The sequence below is a fragment of the Simochromis diagramma genome, unplaced genomic scaffold (assembly GCF_900408965.1).
Source record: "Simochromis diagramma unplaced genomic scaffold, fSimDia1.1 OVJJ01000205.1, whole genome shotgun sequence".
NCBI lineage: Eukaryota > Metazoa > Chordata > Actinopteri > Cichliformes > Cichlidae > Simochromis > Simochromis diagramma.
In genome coordinates this window covers 8,896,461-8,918,804 of record NW_024386782.1, presented here as the reverse complement: position 1 = coordinate 8,918,804, position 22,344 = coordinate 8,896,461, and the positions used below count along the sequence as shown (strand labels likewise).

Genomic DNA, 22,344 nt, shown 5'->3' with positions numbered 1-22,344 from the left:
CGAATGATGAACAACCCATCCCAAACCTCAGCGTGGCTTGGAAGAGCACTGATATGTTTGTGCTAGGCCACCATGCACATACTTGTGGCACTTTAAGCATTTCACCCAATACCCATTGAGGAAACGCCAATGGAGATACATTCAGACAATGTCAACAGAATGAATGAATGAGCTGCTGTGTTGTTTGCTGCCGTGCACAGCTCTAGTTATGAATGAATTAAACAAAAATTTATCCTGAAGTCTCTCAAATGGGCTTGGCACCGTAATGGACCTGTGGTTTTGAGCAATGGAGTTATTTAGTCAGAAACACAAATGTATACAGTGTCGCCCTATATTTACAACTGAAAAAAATAAAACAGGCAAACATATAAAAGATCTAAAAATGACAAATGGTTAATGCTTGTAAGAATATACAGGCAGCGAATAAATAAGTTGATCATACATACACCACGTAAATAAGATGGGAGGAAATTTCCTCCACTCAAATAAGTTTTCACAGTTTCATTTTTGCAAAGGAGAGCCGGCTCATCAGGCGGCTGACCTCCTGTTGCTGTTAATGTGTGTGCCTTTGTGTGTGTGAAAGTTGGTTTTTGAGTGACAACAGAGTCCATCCTTCAGTGAGTAACTTCTTGATGGCACTCTGAGTCACCGACCAAGTCGCTCGATCCTAGGAGCCTCTTCCCATTCCAAGACGAGACGCACCAGCAGCGAGCGGGTGGTCCAACGAGAGATGACTCGCACTGAAAAGGAAATAAAAATGGCATCTCTCACAAATAAATCACTCAGTATTTTATCATAAGTCCCTTTTGGGAGTCAAAATTCATTTTGTTATGGTGAAATTTCTGAAAAAACAAACAAAAAGTTAAATTCTCACCTGCTTGGCCTTGTAGAAGCCATGCTTATCACAGTTGGGAAGGTAGAAAGTTGTGAACTTCTCTCCTAACCTCTGCTGAGAGGTGGCTATCGTGTCCAGTGCTTCGTGCAGTTCAGTGTGACATGGACCCTGTGTAGGAAGAGAAACAATGAGAGCTACAGTCTCCTAAACACAAATGCACCAGCAAATTATCTACACCCCCTCAGAGCCATCTACTCCCTCTTGTGGAAAGAGAGATGAATTACTTTGAATAACCAGTTAGTCGGATTGTTTATTTTTTCCCTCACCTGTTGCACCAGTTTGTTGCGTATGGCATTGACCTTAGCCTTGAGACTCTCCTGGCCTTCAGCAAAATCTTGGTGATCAAAGGGAAGGTTAAGTCCCAGGATGTGCTGCAACGAGCCATGGTCAGGGACTCCTCCATCTTCCTCTGTAGAATTTTTAGAAAACAGAGAGCATACATGACACATGAAATGGAATGGGGTTGCATTAAAGATGTAATTTCAATGCTGTGAACTTTTTTTAATTAATGAATATCAATATGAGCACATATGAAACAGCCAGGCTACCTTGGCGGAGGTCTACAGTGCAGATTCCCTGTCCTCTGGTCAGAGCGTGCAGTGGTCTTGCTTCACCAGGCCTGGGAGTGCAGCGGAGACCCTCAGCACAGTGGGCTGTGTGAACTCCACAGGAAGCCCCCTCCTCGAGCGCACAGGCCATGCAGCAGCCACAGCCTGGCTCCCTTAACACCTGCTTGCAGTCTGCTGGGATGGCGGGGCAGTCGTTCAGCTTCTGTTGAGTACAGGGGGCACAGCGGATGGGCTCTGGCCCCACCACCGGAGATGACCTCACTACGGACAAGACAACCAGAGCCGCCGCTGCCACAAACGTCAGCTTCTCGCTTAATCCAAACATTTCCTTCTGATGAAACTCTTTAGCTTTTTAGACGTTGTTGAAAACTGTCAGTTTCTTCTAACAAGTCTTCTCTGAACTGGCAGTATTTATATGAAAGCTTTGGCCTCCAGAAGGGTTAATAATTGACTCAGCACAGATATAAAATATTTTTCACAAAGCTGCTGTAAAAGGTGGACGACCCCGCTTGCCTTGCGTAGTTTGAGGTCATTTGTCAATATTGACACTGGAATGCACATCAAAACAACTTTTGACGTACATTAGTCATCTTTCTTTAACTTTAGAGTTATGAAAACAACTGAACAGTGCTGCTGAAATTCAGTACAATGATGAATAGTGAATAACGTCTTTAAGAGAGAGCATCACGTGATCCAAGGAGCTCTAGGCTTTGCGACAATGGCCTGTTAATGTTAAAAACTGTCTTATGGGTGTCGTCAAAACTTTATCTTGTGAAGTAATTCTGACAGGTTGGGTGGTGACACTGTTTTGACAGAAAAAAGTCCTATTTGTCCTTTTAGTCTTGTTGGTGAAGGTTCCTCTTATCACACATGCAAACAAACAAGGTCCTCCACCTTGTTTATCTACCTGTGTGATAACCCAGTCTGCCTTGCATAACCCAGAAATGGTGAAACGACACATTTATCTGGGAAAAGATGGCAGTAAATGGCCGTTTCCTTGCTGTAATATTTGTCATAAATACCTAAGTCAAATGCCACATACCTTTAGTCATACGATGTGTGACACAAATTTCAATAGGCAGTGATCCCGTGCTTTTCATTCACTGAAGAACTTGCTTTTACCCTGCAAACTTTTAATTGCATTTTTTATTTAATAATTATTCACCATGGAAACAGATACAGTCATCAGGACCAATTACTAAAAACACAGGTCTTAATAACAAAACTATGTGTACAGTCTGTGGATAAAAATATGAAGTTAAAGAGATAAAATGCTGATGAATGTGAGGATATGGGCACAATGAGAAATAACAAAAATGAGCACATTGTGTGTGTACATTTTGCATTTAATAGGAAGGTAAAATATGTTGTCTTTGAATATCTTAATTTTTTTTAAAATCTTAATTAGAGAAAAATATGTTTTTAAATGAAACGTTTATACATTTAAATTGCTAGAAATGTGAACACCCAGCAGTATATAAAAGAAGTCTGCATTAGCTCCTCTTTAAAGTACTGCAGACGATGCATGAATCGCACATATTTTACTAATTTAATAACATAATCATGATGTAAGAAAGGGACCACGGCGTTACTACGTTTGCATGAACTGATACTTTAATATGCATTTTAATGCAGATTTACTTTAGCTTACATAGGTTAGGTGAAAACACTTTCTTTTCATAAAAAATAGAAAAATAAATTTTATTGATTTATTTTGTGTCAACTCTGACTGACGGTACACTAAAGTGCACCAGCCATGTTGCTCCCACACAGTAGGGGAGGGGTCAGCTTTGCTATGCTTGCTGAAGAGAGCTTTGGTTCTTCGTGTTACATTCTTCACTGGCATCCAAATCTAGTAACTTAAGAAACGGTAAACGGGTTCAGGTTGAACCTAACAGCAGCAAGTGCTGGTTGAAAAAGGGATTGATACACAAAATAAAAATACAGTGAAGACAGCAGCGGGTTAGAAGCACAAATACCAAACTGAAAATAACACAATGACATAATTAACTCTTGCACAAAATATACACATCATGTAAACGTCATGTTCTCTCTAAGCATTGAACTCTTGTGTAATGAAACCAGTTATCGTGCCTTTTGTTTATTCACGTATAACAACAAACGAAACGGGCCCGCACATGGACTTCACTCTCTTGTCAGTGGCTCCCTTAAATAAGGCACATTAGGCAGAATTTGTTCAACATTCAGTTTGTCACGAATGAGGTCCCAGGTTGGTGTGTCCCAAATGTTTCACGTTCACCTCACGAGATAATGTCACTCAACCACTAGCTGATGAGTTGTTGCCTCTTCGATGCTGACCATCAGATCCGCTAGCCAGGGGGGAAACGGTTCCTCCTTTGAAATATGTTAGAGGGCATTAGTGGAAAAGAGATTTAATTAAGGTCCATATTTTTTTTTTTTTTAAGTCAAGACAGCTTTGCTTAAAATTATACTCACAGCTATTAAATTCTTCTTAGAGCGTTCCCTTGGCTTCCGGACTGGCTGTTTAGATCTTCTCGGTTTCTGCCACTTAATCTTGGAGGCCTTGAAGCAAAATAAACTAGTCTTTTTTCAGATTTTTTTTTAAAAATTATTATTATTTATTTAAATAGGAGCAAATAGTAAATACTCAGGAACACCTACCTTTATTTTCACCTTACTGCTATTGGATCTCCTTACATTTGTAAATTTTGGCTGTCGTGGTGTTGTAGCTTCACCACGTAGATTAAAAGAAAGCGTGCTCACATCAGACACGGAAACGCTCTCGGTTCCTTCGTGTGGATGGTTTGAAAACTGGCTCAGGGAACGAGACAGTCTCCCAGGTCTCAGAACCCTCAGTTGAGCAGCATCGTCATCTTTATCGCTCTCATCTTCTGCCAGCGCATCCTCTTCCTCCACACCTACTTGAAATGGAAAATCGACCTCATTTCCTTCTCTTGTTCTGTTCCCTTCAGTTTCATCCTCAAGCTCTGACTCTTCCTGGATGGGCTCCAGACCAGGTCTCTGTTCCATCAAAAAGCCTATTTACTCATGACATTTACCATTTTTATCACTTGATTTACTTTATTCAAAGAATAGTGATAACAGATTAGGCTTACATTTGGCTGTTGAATGTCCATTTAGCTGGATGGCTGAGCTTTTTGGAACGAGAGTAAAGATACTGCAGTCTCTGGTGTGAGTGTGGCCTCCTTGTCATCAGTTGATTATTGAAATCAGGTGCAGAGGCTTAACATTTTTCACAGTAGATGTTTTGACAGGTCATTGCAGGTGCATGAGAAAATTACTTGCATTGCCTAATTTTACAATATACATGCAAAATAAAGCAATGCAGCTTAAAGTCACTCAGCTTATTGTGACTATTATTGTGACAGCAACGTTAATTTTGCACCATTTTGCGCCATTTACCATTTACGGGGCCATAGTGGCTCAAGAGTTGGAAGTTTGCCTTGTAATCGGAAGATTGCCGGTTCGAGCCCTTGGGCAAGACACTTCACCCGTTGCCTACTGGTGGTGGTCAGAGGGCCCAGTGGTGCCAGTGTCCGGCAGCCTTGCCTCTGTCAGTGCGCCCCAGGGTGGCTGAGGCTACAGTGTAGCTTGCCATCACCAGTGTGTGAATGTGTGTGTAAATGGGTGGATGACTGGATATGTAAAGCGCTTTGGGGTCCTTAGGGACTAGTAAAGCGCTATACAAATACAGGCCATTTACCATTTAAAAATTAATTAATTCCAATTGGCTAAAAAAAGAAACTAATAAGCATTCTTGAGGTTAGTGCACAGTAAAAGGTACTAAGTAAAATATATAGCAAATGCCTTAGTCTAACATCGTATCAAATGTCTTCCAATTACTTAGTCTGATTAGTGAATACTTTCAGGTATATATCATATATCAGTTGTAAACTTATAGCATCAGTGAAATCATTAACTTCAGACTTTCCCATTATGTCACATATTAATAGGTATCAAAGCAAAAAAGGTCATATATCAATATGTTACAGCATTGTTCAGGAATGAAGATTTTGATCTATGTATTCAAATATCAATAAATAAAATAATAATTCTGTGTTGTGTATATAACCCAGAATGTGGAGTTATTGGTTAAGGTCCAATAGACTTAACCACAGTAATTTAATAAATATACAGGCAGAAGGCAGACAGTGTGCAAGATTTCCATTTGGTTGCCTACACATCAAAAATTAAATTTGTCTGACTATCATGGATTTCTGCATCTCTATAGACTACTGATGAGGAGAGAATGAATGCATATAAACTGTGGTCAAAATTCATTTTGAAGTAGAAATGTGTTACAAATGCTCTCTTTTTTTTCTTAAAACAGACTAGCAAATTGTATTTTTTTTGTTTCACAGAAAAATGTTTACATAAATCAATAATTTATGGGTATATATATATATATATATATATATATAATCAAGTTACATTTTCTTGTTTGTGACATATGCTATTTGTCTTTATGTAATTCTAACCATTCAGGAGTGCAACAACCAAATTACTCATTTCAATCCCCTTTGGCCCTGATGACACCATGACGAGAGTTGCTCCTTAACCATTATTTGCAGTAGTTTCCCTTTACTGTTTGAGCTCAGCTTAAATTAGAGAGAAGGTGACATGAACTTAAAAGCTCAATGATATCACTCCTGTTAGTAAATGAAGAACTTCATCAAGGTAAATCAACATAAAACTACAAAAAACGAAGCATTGTTTCCTCTCTCCAAGCCCATAAAAGAGCTAAATAGTTGAGCAAATGAAGTGTTTGTTGACTTAACTGTTACACTGAGTGAACCTTAAACAAACTTTACATCAGTACCAGGAAAACAGTTTTGGCCCCTGCCCTGTGTTTGACACATGGTGACATCCAACTAGCCGTGGGCTGTCAAAGTACATTGACCGGCATGATAAACATGTTATTGTCTTAAATATTTTCCTGTTGAGAAAGAAAACTTTTACAACGAAAGTGATTAAATAATGTCTGAGAAAAAAAAAAAAAAAAAAGGTGATCTTTCATATTTGTAGCCAAAACTCAAGAAACTACTTTCTTTATCATAGCGATACTGATGATATTTTATACACCAATATTGTCTTTATTACAAAATATTCAATAACCCAACTTTACACTGTACAAGATACAACATAGTTTACAACTTTTGACTATTTACAAAAAGTATGATCTGCATATCAAAGTGAATATATCTAAAAAGGCAAGTTGCAATCACTGTAAGCTTATTGAGTAAGGCAAGAACTTGAAACGTGATGTATTTACACTTTTGCAGATCGAGTGAAAGTTCTATGTGCTGATAAAGATACAGGCTATAAAGATAATCTGAAGCGCATCATGTTTCTGACAGTACATCTGAGAGATGTGCTAAAGCTAAAATTTCTTGAGGAAAACTCAAAAATGTAGCTGCTAGATAACAAAAAGCAATAGTACAGTAATGTGTATGCCTGAAAGACGACAGCAGCGAGACACTGCAGGAAATCTTCTGTGGCCTCAAGGAAATGTTTGAAAGTACTTACAGCATTTGAAATGTTTAGGCTAAAGGAGTTAGTCATGCATTTGTGGAAGTCATGTGCTTATAGTATATGCTCTTCTTCTGTGTGGATGAATGCCATTCTTAACTCCTTTAGATATCTGTATGTAAGGATGCGTGGGCCCTCTGTGTGATGTTCTACAATACTCCATCGCTGGTCCCATTTTGGCATAAACTAGCATCCACAGAAGCACAAATCCAACTCAGTATGACTTCTGTTTAGGTTTGTTAACCTTTTTCTTTTCCTCGTATTATCTTTTTGCCTCCTCATCAACAAAGCTGCCCCTTTCTGTGTATTATGTGTACATGCCATATTGCACTACAATACAAAAGAATGTCATGTATTAAGGAAAACTGATTTTGTCTTTCCAGGGTTTAAAACACACCTTTGTCTTCTACCAGTGATCGAGCATGTGGTAAACATCTACTGCAACTTTCTCTCTCATCTTTATTGAGGCAATATAATTATCGCTAGTGATCTATGGAAAGCTCGGTACTTTGGTTTTCTTTCAACAGGAGTATCATTACTATGGCTGTCAACTTTTAAAAAGTCATGCACTATTAATTGTAAATATGTATCATAAAAAGCATATTTCATCCAGTGAGCTCCAAGTAAAAAAAAGAAAAAGAAAAGAGACTGTTTTGTGCTGTTTTGTTACAATTCAGAATTGACCACACATGCATACGCACACTCACAAGTACACACTTGCATGCTTACATACACCAAAAAGAAACAACACCATTTTACGCTAAATAACGCAATGAATCCTTGGCATAATAAGAAAGACAGTGCAAAAGCAATAGCATGATCAGTCTCTTTCTGGATATCAACGCACATATCCCCCGAACACGGAATATGTACAACATAGTAAAAAATAAATATGCTCATTATACCTGGATCTGATGGAACCCAACAAAACCACACATCTAATCATCTGTTACAGAGATGTTAAAAGAGGATTTGAGATTCCGGGTACCCGTCTCTGCACTCTGCATTTTGTCTCTGAAAAGTGGCAAGCAGTTAAAAATCCCTAAAGCAAGTATGATTATCCATACAATGACTTCATATTTCTGGAAGTTCACATCCTGAATGGGTGTATCCTGGGTTGTGCCAGTACAGACTAGACGCTTCTAGTCCTCCAACCAGGTTTTCTTGCTTTATTTAAGATGAATATATTTTCTTTCTTCCTACACTGACACATCTGCAGCAGCTGCCACCGTCTCAATTTCAATCTCTGTCACCTCTACATCCCTCTCTTCATCAACCTTACCCACTGCGGGCACACAGGATGAGGGTAGGCATGCGGCTTGGCTGTTGCTGCTGCTGTTGGCAGTGTTCATCTGCATGTTGCTACCCATGCCGGGATGAGCAGTGAGGCTGGCAGCAGAGGAGACGCTGGCCAGATTGGTCGGGACGCTCGTCTTTCCACAGGAGTGGATCCGACGTGCCAGGCTGGCGGAACGCATCACCGAAGAAGTGGTTGCAGTGCCCACTCCCTGAACCTTCCCTTCCAGGAAGTAGGTCAGCATCTCACCTTTGCCTTTTACACTGACCTTGCCGCGGCAAACCAGGTCATAGTTGGTATTCAGTAGCCGATAAACCTCCTCAGTCACCTGGATAATAGAGGCATAGGAAATACAGATATTTGTTATTGTAAGTGTTGGTAGATGTGACAGCGGAGCTTGGCAAGCTGTTTACACTTGACTCCACCATATTTGTGGATCATTTGTAATTGAAAACAAGTACCTGTATTTTCCCAGGTACTCCAGTGCTGTCCATTCGACTGGCCACATTGACCGTGTTACCCCAGATATCGTACTGAGGTCGCCGTGCTCCAATCACCCCTGCAACCACTGGACCCACATTGATTCCTGTGCACAGACATAAAAACATTAAACTAAAACAGAGTCATTGAAAGTCAGTCACATTTAAATTGTCTTTGCCAGGGAACCAAAACAGTTCAATTTTATTTATATAGCATCAAATCGGACCCAACAATCCAACAAGGTGGTTTATATTGTATGTCTACTTACCGACTCTCAGGACAAACTCGTTGTATGACTGATAATTGATTTCATCCAAAACATCAAACATTTCAATGGCGTAGTCTGCTATCGTGCTCAGATGGTCGTACACAGATTTCTTGTTCTACAGAGGGAAAGATCACCAAGCAGTTAGTGTACATGTGAGAAAGGACCCTTCATATTCCCTTTAAAGACTACGACAGAAGATAAACACATAAATAAAAAGGAAAATCCAAACCTTGGTCCCAATGGTGGGGACGAGTCCCACAGCTGCCATGTATGTGCTGCCAATGGTTTTGATTTTCTCTATGTCTTTGTAGCACTCCTTATCCATGAGCTGTGAAGCACACATTCAATAAACACCTGACACTACAAGGCAAAAACAATTCCAAATTTACAAAGTAAAGAAATAAAAAAATACTAAGACCTCGTCAAAGTCAGCAATGATCTCGTTCAGTAGCCTCAAGCATTCCACTCCCATGTTGTTGCCATCCAGCTCGATGTAGAAATCGTTGAAGTTCGGGATTGAGGCAAATAGGACGCCAACTTGTGCATAGGACTGATAGTACAGATCCTAAAGGAAAAGAAAAACAATACAGTAAAAATATTCTTAGATGTGATCATTAGTCATTTCTGGTTTCAGCCTTTTTATCTACCTGTTTGTCTGTCTGCCTGCCTGCCTGTCTATTATCGTGGCTCACCATGTTTCTTGGGTTTGACATTAAGAAGTGTTGAGCCACGTGTGCAGGCAGCAGATTGAAGAGGATCCTCCTGTTGTCCAGCTTTACTTTCTCCATTCCATCTCTTTCCTCCTCCGCCTGGCAGGAAAAGTAGCACACAAAATATCCAGATATAGCTGTGAGAACCAAAGCTTGCTTCATATTTCCACCACATGGTGTCACTAAAATGACTTGTGAGCATCAGACTGCTGTAAGCCTCAGAGTATGATTAATAGACTTGGGTACATTACATGACTAATCCTGCTAGTTAAAGGGTTAAATGGCTTAAATTCAGCTTCAACACTTCTATCCCCCTATGCAAAACGCTCAGTGCCAAATGAAACCGAGCCAGAAGAAGCTTCTTACTCTTTTTTTGTTGCCAAGAACAGACATCTGGCAGCCTATAAATATACAACCTCATTTCCAAAAGAAGTTGGGTTGCTTTGTAAAAAGTAAAAAAACAAACCAAATAATTTTTTAAAAATCCAATTGCAATGCTTCAATAATCATTTTAACGCAACTTTTTTTTGTTGTGTTTGATCAAACATGCACACAAACATTTGTTTGCTCATTTTAAATGTGATCCCTGCAACACCTTTAAACAAAAACTAGAAAAGGTTTTTCAGAGTTTACTTTGGATTCATGGTTGCACATCCTCCAGAAATGTATATCCATAGCCTTTTTTCATATGCACAGACATATCATTGCACACTTCCTGACCTGTACAGCCCATAGGAAGTCCAGACGTAGTTTGAGGTCAAGTTGCCTGGAGTGGAGGGCAAGGGCACTGACAAAGAGCAACAGAGACAGGATGGGCTCATAGCCCCGGATGTGGAAGGACCCCCCACTGCGGAAGAGACCAATTGCACAAGTCAGCACTGGACCAGACCACACAGAAAACTACACAGGAGGGTTGAATGGACCCCCCACAGCGTCGGGAGTGATCACAAGTAGAGTTACTTCACAAAAGTATGAAAGCAAGGGCTTTTTTAGAAGGACATGGAAACAAAGCAAGCAAAAAAACCCAAAACAAAACAACTTTATTGTGCTTATAACGTATTCTGAAATCATGGAATATTACTATTAACTTGTGCATGATTAAATCTAAAAGTTTTTTTTTTTTTCAAAACGAATCCTCACCTTGACCTGAACAAATTCAGAATAATCCTTTTTTTCAGTTGCACATTTGGGATCTGAGCTCTAATAAAATTGGCATGGTCCCTCAGTACTGGGTTGAAATAGCTAACGTGGTCCCATCATGCAGCCCACATTGTCCTTTTAGGCTTCTGATTTGGAACTAATAAGCATGTGTGCTGCTTCAAAGGGTGGAAAATGAAAGAGTGTGTGGGCTGAAGACAAGCAACAACTCCTCCACACACATACATCTCAGCACATGTACTGTAAATGCTCTTCCAACTCTTGCCTATCTGTTTATTACACAGCCAGGCATTACCTCTGATACCCGACTGACGCACATAATGCATGATGCATAACAACTGTGCGAGATCTCTCACTTCATTGTTGTCATATAACTTCAGGGAAAGTCAGGAATGTGTCTGAGCTTTCTGAATACGTCGTGGCGTGAACCTCTCACCCTGCAGTCTTGCGAAAGCCGCTGAGCTCCAACACGGTGAGATACAGCACCCCCAGAAGAAGCATTAGCGCCATCTTTGGCATCCAGGAGACGCGCAAGAAAAGCGCCAGGGTAAGTGTGCCCACCACACATGAGAGAAAGGCGTAGCGGGCGCCGTCACAAGGAAGCTCTGCCATGGTGTGGTTGGCGCCGCTATCCACATCAATGATGATGATGGAACTGTTTGTATTGGCACTACCCCACAGCCAGGGCATGCAGCCCACCTGTCAAAAGCAAACACAGCGATGCAAAGTGAGAAATATTTCTGGAGAAAGGCTTAATGCTCATCTACATTCACGGTCTGCCTTGTCTGCACATTTCATTAAAGAAAAAAACAAAACACATGAGTTGAACAGCACTGTACAGCTGGATAGTGTAAGCTGTTTAAACACATAGTATGACCATAATTCAAACTTTGAATGCTTTCAGATTTATGTTATACGTGACATATGTAAACACAGCAAAAACGTGATAATTAAATTATGATAATGCCACAATTTTAGCTTTATTAATTTCACAGTCAACTGCACATCATCTAAAGCAACACCTCTAAAATAATAATTAAACATATTTTTAAAATAAGCCCACTGGCACCGTTAAATCAGAGGGAACAGCAGCAGCTCAAAACACGGTGAGATTTTTCTTACTAGCTGGCTGGCCAGTCAGGTGGGTAGTTTGTGGCAGATGACACTTTTTTACTGTTGCATTTACACTTACCACACAGGCCTGGGCCACAGCGTAGATTAAGAGCACTATGAGAATACAGAGAGCAGTGCGAATCTGAATGGTCAGGCACCCTGGAAAACACTGACAGAAAAAAAATATAGAGACTATTATATAAATACTGCCTAGAATACCTTGAATGCATTTAGACAACACCAATATAATGTGTCAGAGTGTTAATAACTATAAGTACAGCTTGAGGAAGAACAAATGTTATGATGGACAAGAATTATTGGGGTTTGAGGAAAGAACAGAGAGAAAAGACAAGCATGTGAGAATTTAAATACAACACAGGGGCATAGATGTAACCTCAAAGCTAGTGGTTATTAAATTGTTCTTACATGGTTTCACAAAATACATTTATAATTTGTCTTTGGTCAGCAAAAACCTATACAGAAGAACATTTCCCTTGCCAGGTTTTTTAAACTGCAGATAACAGAAGGTAGATGCATCTGTGGTGTAGGTTAATGCTCTAATAAATGAAAAAAAAAGAAAAAAGACCTTCACTTCAATAGGATAAGGAAAGCATCTGTAGTTACCTGTATTCTAGTGATATGGAGGTACATGATACAAGCTACAAGGAAACAGATGCAGAAGACGAGAAGAACTAGCACCACTGTGCCCCTGAGAGAAAAAAAAAGGAGAGAGGGGAATGATGGGGTTAGTAAGACAGACCTCGGTATGTTAAAGAAGCAGCTGGAGAGATAAAATAATGGGAAGGGAAAAAAAAAAAAGAAAGAGAAAGAAGGGACCCACAGAAGCATTTTCGGTACATACTGTGGTATGATGAGAAGATAGACAAGGCCAAACAAAGCAGCTAGGATCAGGGAGAGGACCACTGCGCTGGTGAAGTACTCATCAGGCACCTGGTGGTACTGCACATGGCAAAACCGAAATGAGAGCGAGTAACCAAACAATAAAATGTGGAATTGTAACATGATTGAGCAACATCTCAGTGCAGTTTCCCTCACCCTGTGCTCACGCTCAGAGCATTTATACATGAGCGTGAGGAAGTTGAGGTCTGCCGTGTCAGACTCGGTCTGACGGGCTTCAATCAGCCGACCGATGTAACGGTTGACCCGTGTTCTGGGGCTGCTCTGGATCACATTAGCCTGGTTAGCGTTGGAGCGGTTCCTCATTTTCTGTGGAGCCGTTCGCATGGCCCTCCGCTGGTGGAAAACAAAATGAAAAGAAATCTCCACTCACTTTACAATGCAGAGCTTAAACAACAATAGTTTGGTGAATACAGCACCCTGTATTCTCTGCAATGCCTGAGTATTATCATATTAGGAACAAGGGTGAATAAGAGTCAACAATAAACACAGGCAGCTGATTATACTTTCAAATTAGGACATTGCCTTCACACTTAACTTCATTACTGAAAGCACCCTGCTGTGTCCTCGGCAGCCAAAGTGAGCAGCTTAGCAAACACCTTGGGTATGTGTGTGTGTACGTGTAGGTGTGTTTGTTCATGTAAGTTAGCATGCTATCTGAACACAGCACAGTAGGTGATCAGAGCATGATCAAGGATCACCGGTGTTCACGAGCTCGTGACATGACATGGATGTGCTCAGCTCACGGATGTCACTGATTTCTTCTGCTTCGTTTCCTGTGCCACTGTCTCCTTTCTTTGTCTCTTCTCTAAGTGTATCCACTTGCTTACTTCTTATTTTCAACTTCAGTTTTTTTGTAATACCATCTTCTTACCTCACCTTGCTCTTACTCACTCATCTTATGTATATTCATTCTTTATTTTTTCATATTTATTTCCTTATTTTCTTACCTGCTTCCATATATTCACTTCACTTTTTTCCTTGCTTCTGTTTATATCCCCTTCACCAGTCCAGTCTTTATATCTGGCCCATTTTCACTCCCCCCCATTTCTTTTTGCATTCCCCACTCTCTTGTTTTGGTTTATTTATAAGGCAGAAACACAGTGGCCTGCAGATCCTGACGTCTCCTTATGTTCTATATTGTGCTCAGTGCAGCACGGGACACATCATGTAACCGTGTCTGCTGCACCAGCTATCCTATTCATTCATCCCTTGTCCCTCATATTGCTTGCATTCGTGCCTTGAATGCATACATCTTTTCACTGAGCACTAGTGTGTGTGGCCTGAATTTGAATTTACCATTCAGTGGAAGGTTTACTACAACTAAACCGCCCATGACAAAGGCAGTAAGCTTTTACTGTTTTGTGTATTATGCTAATCTGCTTGTTGTCTCTGATGGGAGGATGCTGTGATTACCGTTAACGGGGAGACATATAATCATGCAGTGTGAGGTAAAGATTATTTGAACATCTTAAAAAGGGCAACATCTTAAAAACTGAAACTTCCATAAATTTCTAGGAAAAAAGCCACTTGTAAAATATGTTACACACAAACCAACACTATTGTACCTTTAAGTTTATATATAAATTCTACACACCTTACTAACAGGAAAATATGTACAACAGACACACAAACACACACACACGGACCCAGGAAACTCCTTGTTTAAGCAGTAGGTGCAAATTTACAGACATATAAGGTTAAATAACACAACACTTCTTCTAACAGTTAGCCATATTAACCCTCTCAAGGCAGGCGTTGCAGATTTGAAACAGTTAAAAGCTAACAACCTGATTACCCCACATACATATTTTATGAGTTTTTTTTACTCAGAAGTACCACTGCAGGTATTCTTTTGTGCATTACCAACAAAAACTTAATTTGAGCCTGAGAGGGTTAACAGGCTAGTTGACATTTCTACCAAGACCAACATACTGACTGGATAGGGACCTTTAAAAAAGGACGCTCCATTACCCCTTTTCCTATGACACAGAACACACAAGCCTAATTTTTTCACCAGGTTTTCACTCAGTGTTGCGTCTATTCGGAAATCACAGTAAGAACAAACACAGAAACGTCAACACAGACACTGAGAGTTTATACCTTATCACCGTCCTCGCAGTTCATGACATTGGAGAAGGGAATCTCAGCCTTGAACATCTTCCTGCAGTGCATAAGCTGCACTAGTAAGTAGCACACAGTTTTGAACTTCATCTTTTTGGCGGGCTTTATATCCGAAAGAATCAATCCTGGGAATATCTGCCACCAGATAAGAAATGGGAACAAGTATTTAGTCATGATATCCCATACAGTAATATATATTATGTAAGGGTCTATAATTCATGCACAGGCACTATGGACTTGACACATGCATCCAGTCATTATTATCATGCTCATGCTCAACAATGCAGTTAAAATAAGGTACATCAGTCCTTTGGTGATTTTAATAGCGTTAGGACTCTGATGCCCTCGTTTCTCTTTCAGTAAACTGTTGAAGAACGTGTGTTTAAGCACCATTTGAAACAACAAAAATATGTCATCATCAACACATAAAGCTGAAAATAGAGACAAATGGCAAATTGAGGGGAAAATGCAACATAGCATTTCTTAGTAAGGCCATTTGTCCACCAGCTTCAGATCACTGGAAATCTACTGGAAACACAGAAATTCATTCTTCCAAAAGCTATTGGAAGGTGATGACAGTGACAAGCCTTTTCTGACAAATCAGTCCAAAATTGCTGATAAATATTCAACAAGGTTGAGAGCTGGTGGTGCCAATTATTTTCATACTCATCAAACCACTCAGTGACACCCAATGGATGGGGGCACTCTAATTGTGGGAGAGATCGCGCTTATTTAGATACAAAATGATTTAATATATAATATAAGTGATTGCTAAAAACTATTTGAACCTTCCTTGTAAGGGCACAAGAATAGCCAAACCATGCCAGCAAAATGCCCCCAGCAACATTATGAGCATTATGAAACTACTTCAACCCTTAATTGTTGGGGTCAAGGGTTCAGCTTTTCCTTTAATCTGAAACCCCACCGTATGTCTCTAAGTGAGAATATCAGCCTATCCAACAATACAGTCTGTGCCTATCTTACTTTGAGCCATGTCTTTGATGAAGTTAAATCATCAGCTAGAGGATTAGCCAAGTCTCTCACATTTCAAAGAAAAATACACGCAACGGGGATACAACAGGTTCATATAAGGCACCATGTAACCTATGTGCAAGCGTGGGCTTGCATAACATAAAACCTGCTGCAAGAAATATTGTTAGGCAGGTAGAAGGGAGGAGAGGAGAGGAGAGGAGAGGAGAGGAGAGGAGAGGAGAGAGGAGAAGGAAGGCTTTATAGAGTTATACAGTAACAAGACTGAAATTCCCTCTCCAGCTGCTTGGGGCACATCTGTTGGAAATGTGCATGCTTATGTGGATGCACTGACACACACATATCTCTTTAAGTTTGTCGGACTGTGCAAATTTAAGATGATAGATGCCACGGGCTGTTTTTTTCTTCTTCTTTCTCTCTGTAGCCCCAGTCCAATCCATTACAGGCTGAACGTGAGATCAGCTCAACAACAAATGGGTGAGAGCTCTGTAGTCAAACTGCACTACATTTCTACAGTCTTTGAAGCATGTTTTCTAGTAGATCCTTCTACTGAAGTATAGTGACTGGCCAGGATAAACCTGCTTTGTCAACCTGTCCTGTTCTGATTTACCAGTTAGGTCAATTAATATGGATTACCTATGGAAGCTAATATGTACAGTAAACTGTCTCAGTACGAAAAGGTTCATCCAAGGCAATGGTTTAAACAAATAGAAAACTATTGCTGTGATTTCATTCATTTTTACTGAAGATATAAATACAGAATATTACTAAACACAGAAGTGCAATTGGGTACCTTCCGTCGGTGAGATGGCACTATAAAGAAGGTTTCGATTTCATGTTTTTGAAGGAAGGCGCTCCTTTCATGGCCGTTTCCAGGCTCCACCTCATAGTCTCCGTTTAGGCACTCGAGTGTAGATCTGGTAATGTGAACTTTCCTGTGGTACAGATAAGGGAAGCAGGGCAAATATTAAAACAAGTCTTATAAGCACACAGACCTGAGAAGGTCTGTTGCAGAAGAGTCGAGAGCTAAAGGATGTGTTCACAATAACTTCTGAAATTCTGCTTTGGTGGGTCTTAATAAGATTCTTTGGGTAATTTGTTTGTAATGATACACACAATTGCATTGCCTGAAGTTTGTGGATGAATTGAATCTGCTTCTGTGCCTCTCTTTATTTCTTTGTCCAGTGGGGAAAATTCAACCATAAGGGTCTTCCCTGCAGTTGGCCTTGTTTCCTGATTTAGTTTAAATCACCGACTAATGCTTTAAAAACACAGGGAACAAGACTGATTCTAGAGCAAAAAATATTAACACCTTATTATTTAGAAATCACTTAATGTGTCAAGATGTTTTTTCCAGGGTACCATAACAGAGCAGAGACAAATAGTCTGAAGCTGTTCAGGCTTGTATGCTTTTAAAATGCTGAGTACTGACCCAGGTAGTCCTCCAGCTTCCATCACATTGGCCAGAGTCACATCATTTGACCACACATCATACTGCCATTTCCTAAGACCCAGCACTCCACACAACACTCGACCGGTATGCAAGCCCACGCGCATGTTTAGGTTGACTTCTGTGGCCTCTGCTACTGACCTGTACAGACAAAAAACATGGAGAGTCTCAGTGAGGTAATATGGCAGGGCAATATCTATATATTTTTATCTATATCCAGAGTTGGGTCAGATTACTTTAAAAAAATAATTAATAAACTAATCCACTGGATTAAAAAAAAAAAAAAAGTGTATTTTAATGTGAATACTTTTAAATGATATCTGGACCATTTCAATATTAAACACTTCCATAATTTTTAACTGTCATCTTTTAAAGTAATTGGCAAATAATGTGACTACATTTTTCCCAACTGTCCAACTCTGTCTAAATCGAATAGTTTGCCTATAATTTGGCAGAGCATTAAAAACAGCACAAAAAACACAGTGTTACAATAACAATGGATTACATGTATGCATGAACACATATAGTAATTAAATAAGAAGTTTACATCAACTAATTTGCCAACTCTTTCATGGTTTGAAATGTACACCCGGCGCTGATTTCATTCATTCAGCAAACGATCTCATTAACATTAAGATCACAAATAATTGAGGTCGAATGCAGGTGATACACACATCCAGAATTAAGAATCTGTTTCCACAAATGTCCTTTATAAATAGATATAACAATCTGTCACGATGTCTTCAAGGACCAGAAGCTGTTCAGAAATGCTCTGCTTTGCTCTAACGTACCAAAATAGACCGAGAACAAAAAGACTGAAAAGCTGGGCATTTTTATTTAATCAGTGTTGGTGGACAAATCTGATCTTAATCTTAATTAACAGACTTACAGTCAAATCATGAAAAGCATCTGATGTAATCTTCTGGAGCTTCTCAGTCTCTAACTTTCTTGTGCATCTTTTTTCACTTCCAAACTATACAAAGAAAACAGCGACTTTCTAATTAAAGAAAAAAGAAAAAAGAAAAACATAGCCTATTACTTCCCCCCTAAAGCTTCCCCCCCCCCATCCCCCGACTTTGAACACTGCTGTTTTTTTGAAGACTTTTGTGTCAGAGTTTGGAAGGGGTAAATGTGTTCTCGGGTCACACATGAAAACCACAGGCATAAGAGACTCACGTTATGGTGTCAATCATATCGAGACCCATTTCTACACAGCAGTGGGCGTGGTCGGTCTTGGGTTGTGTCAGTCCGGACACACAGTAGTAACAATCTCCCAGGATCTTAATCCTGCGACAGTGGTTCTCCTGTCAGTCACAGAGACAATTTAAGGAGAATTTTTAAGAAAAGAAATCACCCTTACTTACAAATTCAAACTGATGCTACAGCAGTTTTAAAAGTATACAAAAAAAATAGTAATTAGTCATGTTGACAAAAAAATACACATTAAAAAGCAACTTTCCTCCAGTTTAATCAAAGTCACACGAGAGGCATCTAAGAGCAGGGATGCTTTGATTGAAACATCCTGTCATTCAAATATAATTTTTCCCTTACACTGATTAATGTGATCCATACCCAGCAGTTTAATTAAGTGTAGCTTCAGGCTGCTCGGTTTCCAAGATTGATTAGGTTCATGATGCAGGTGGTTTCAGACTTGCAGACTTGCAATGGTAACATCGTTAATATAAGATTTGAGTACATTTAAATTATGTCAAAATACATTATCACTCAGTATGTGATCACATTACAGTTATAAAAGCTCTGCCTTTTTTTTAATATCACATTATTTAATAAACAATTCATTACAGAAACTCCTTGTTAACTCAGGCCTGCAATGCCTCTAACTTGTTCTTAAGTGTCTTCGACCATTTCAAAGGTGCGCTGCATGGTGAGAAGGTCAAAAAACAACTAAATAGTGAAGTTGAGGCTTTAAAACAGAACTTCACAAGACAAAAGTTGATGTTTTGGTGGCTCTATATCTTTTTTGAGATGCTTAGCTGGCTAAGCAGCTTTTAGTTTTCTCCCCTCTATTTTAACATCTGTGCTATTGAGAGAAACTGCCTGATGCTCATTCAGTATCGACACCACCTATGCCGTGGTCCTGCAACTTAAATTAGAGATCTTGACACGAAAGTGACATGGTTGTGCTAATCATACATTAAAATCTAAAAGCTGATTGTGAAGACAGGATGAGACTGACTGTGCGGTGTATACGAGACAGTTCTGTGGCCAAACAAATCAATAGACTGCGACAGAAAGTTATTTGCGCTTCTTTATCGGTATCTCATTAAAAGTGTTAAAAATATGGACTCGTACTAAAAATGGCTCCCACAATGCTGTGACATATTAAAGGATCAGTTTCATTTTAGGGAATAAGGTGAGTCACTCTCTACTCACTCTCACTCTTTAGACACAATGAGCAGTGGCATGAAAAAAACAGCTTACAAATATAACCCATTATTACAGGATATGAGCAACAGGCATTCATTTTACCAGGGAGACCAGGTTACCGTGGGTGCCTTCTCATAACCCTTCATTGTTTCCATGGAGGTAATGGGATTGCTGGCCATGCATGTGAAGAGCACAAAGACTCATAATTATGCACATCGGTGGGCACATGACAAGACGGATGCTCTATTTTTAACATGGGAGCCATGTGAAATTCGGCAAGATAGCCAGGGCTCGTTAGCGGCTGCTCTTTAGCGGCTGCTCTTTGTCTTGTGCAAGTTTACCTGCTGTGGTCATGCTTTTTAAGTACTCAGTGGCATGGCGGCTGTTTGTACAAAATATATTCTTAGACACAAACCTACAAAAGACCGAGTGTTATGCAGCAGCAGTGTGCTGAGCGGCTCTTGGCAGTTTTGCTCTGTGAAAGACATTTTCTCTTAAATTAAAGCCCCATATATAGAACTAAAGATCAAAAGAATACCAACTAATTTGTATGAGGATTAAAATTTTAAATAGCCTATTTTAAATAGATACGAAAATACAATGACATTATTGTGCTACATAACATGTATAGCTTTCTAAATTTGGTCTGTTTTTATCTGCCTTCCTGGTTTCTTTTTTTGCACTGCAATAAACCTTTGCTGCCTTGGTCGCTCTTGACACTTGATATAGTTGATTAAGAAAAGCATGGATTTACTACAGCAAGTATGAAAGAAGCATGATCTAGCCTTTACTGGACTCTTGAAACTTTCAACAAAAAAATTGTTTTTTTGAGTCCTAGCATATTCCCTTCTACAGCGACTAATTCTATATTTCTAACTATAGATTCTTTTTAAATGATAAATATAGCATTATACTAGACACTCACTGTTGTGCCGTCTCCTAACATCTGTACATATTTCCAAAACTTGAACCAAAAATATCAAAGTTGGATGAATCGCTCCAAGATTTGCTGCCATTGATTTTCAGTCCAGCTCTTGTATGAGCTGGGATGCCTTTTCTCCTTGTTTCCCTTCCTTAAGGATGACTTCAAACAGCCACGTTTCAATTGAGACCATTTCTGATTAGGACTCAGCAAACAGTAGCCCTCAACTTGTTCAGTTTCCCCAAATCTTTTTAGATTAGAAAGGCAATGACATTTATTTGACAATAAGTCAAATGCATGGAGCTCTCTTTTTAGGCAGTTCTAAATTTAAATCCGTAAACAAACAAAAGGAGAGGCTGCTAGTAACAGAGTGCCTAAAGATTTAAAGCTAGTTTGTGGCCATGCTGTCTTCTTTGTTTTGCCACAACACTGGTTCATTTATGTGTTAGCTTTTGTGTTTGTGTGTGAATGAAATGTGGCTTAAAAATAAAAATCATCTGAAAATGAGTAGCGAAAGCAGCCTTAGAAGCCTCCTTGGAAGGAAACTATTAGAAATAAGAAATTAGAGGTGACTCAAGACTTTTGCGCAGCACTGTAAACACTCCCACTAAGAACTTTTTTTAAAAAAAAAAATATTGTAACAGAGCCACTGAGGTCTCTTCAGCCTAACTCTGGGCAAAGTGGAGCAATAACAGATGGGGCTATAGTGAGACACAGCTGAAGCTACAGGAAGCAGGGGAAAGCCCCGGTGCTTACAGTGTCTCCTACTTTGTACTTTTCCTGTGCTAAGCTGCAGTGTGAGGGCTTAGGAGCTGATTCAGACCCAAGCAGGATTACCAGTGTCATATGACTGAAGCATTGTGGGCAATCTGGGTGGTCATCAGTGTAACTAGTTACAGAACATTAGGTAGATTTTGACACTTACTTCAATTTACAAAGAAAGAAAAGCAGTTTTAAGACAACCTTTTTTGCCATGTCTTAATGTGATTAGGATTTATACTGAGCACTGCAATCAGAACTATTGTGTGGTAGTATTAGCAGGAATGTAAATTAGCATACATTTCAGTCTACACAGACAAAGGGAAGGAGAGACACAAATACAGGGAACATTCAATAAATGATTATGGAGCAAAAAGATGAGCCAGCTCATCTCTTAATTTCCTACAAGTCCCTAAAGAGCAGTACACACAGTTCTTTGCCTCTGGTACGAAGACAAATATCACTGCTGTGTTGATGAGCTAAAGATTCCATTCCTGCAACTTTTGGGGGCTGAAAGGACGTAAGACAAATGCCCCTCCCCACACGTGTTCCTGAATGTGCTCTGTGGTTGATCATATTGGTAGTTGCAATGTTTTTGCAGCATCTAATTAGAAGTAGTCAAACTGTTTTATGAATTTTACATAAGGCCATTACATATGTTCTTTTTTTGGCTTATAAAGTTTTTCATGTCAACATTTCATCAATACAGGGAGTGATTTATTATAGGGTTAACTCAATATTTCCCCTGCCCCATTAATGCTTTTCCATCTC

At 39.6% G+C, this 22,344-nt stretch overlaps 2 protein-coding genes across 3 annotated transcripts in view; both read right to left on the bottom strand.

Moving 5' to 3' along the window:
• Positions 1-187: 187 nt before the first annotated feature.
• Positions 188-1,858, bottom strand: LOC120727193 (insulin-like growth factor-binding protein 1). Its single transcript, XM_040021393.1, has 4 exons — positions 1,444-1,858; positions 1,162-1,304; positions 875-1,003; positions 188-740 (listed from the first exon to the last, which is right to left on the bottom strand). Exons 1-4 carry the CDS (start codon positions 1,787-1,789, stop codon positions 615-617), a joined length of 744 nt encoding a protein of 247 aa, XP_039877327.1. The 5' UTR covers positions 1,790-1,858; the 3' UTR covers positions 188-614.
• A 5,224-nt stretch (positions 1,859-7,082) lies between these two features.
• Positions 7,083-22,344, bottom strand: part of LOC120727174 (adenylate cyclase type 1-like) — a 37,533-nt gene continuing 22,271 nt past the window's right edge. Inside the window, exons 5-20 of one of the 2 annotated variants that reach the window (XM_040021363.1) lie at positions 18,681-18,808; positions 17,487-17,645; positions 16,848-16,989; positions 15,044-15,199; positions 13,079-13,276; positions 12,885-12,982; positions 12,647-12,731; positions 12,102-12,191; positions 11,346-11,608; positions 10,472-10,598; positions 9,689-9,850; positions 9,460-9,606; positions 9,271-9,369; positions 9,042-9,156; positions 8,755-8,879; positions 7,083-8,621 (exon numbers count right to left, since the gene is read on the bottom strand). In XM_040021363.1, coding sequence (XP_039877297.1) covers positions 8,196-8,621; positions 8,755-8,879; positions 9,042-9,156; positions 9,271-9,369; positions 9,460-9,606; positions 9,689-9,850; positions 10,472-10,598; positions 11,346-11,608; positions 12,102-12,191; positions 12,647-12,731; positions 12,885-12,982; positions 13,079-13,276; positions 15,044-15,199; positions 16,848-16,989; positions 17,487-17,645; positions 18,681-18,808 — 2,520 coding nt within the window. In that variant the 3' untranslated portion in view covers positions 7,083-8,195. The remainder of the gene's footprint in view (positions 8,622-8,754; positions 8,880-9,041; positions 9,157-9,270; positions 9,370-9,459; positions 9,607-9,688; positions 9,851-10,471; positions 10,599-11,345; positions 11,609-12,101; positions 12,192-12,646; positions 12,732-12,884; positions 12,983-13,078; positions 13,277-15,043; positions 15,200-16,847; positions 16,990-17,486; positions 17,646-18,680; positions 18,809-22,344) is intronic. The other variant, XM_040021372.1, reaches the window with a different exon arrangement.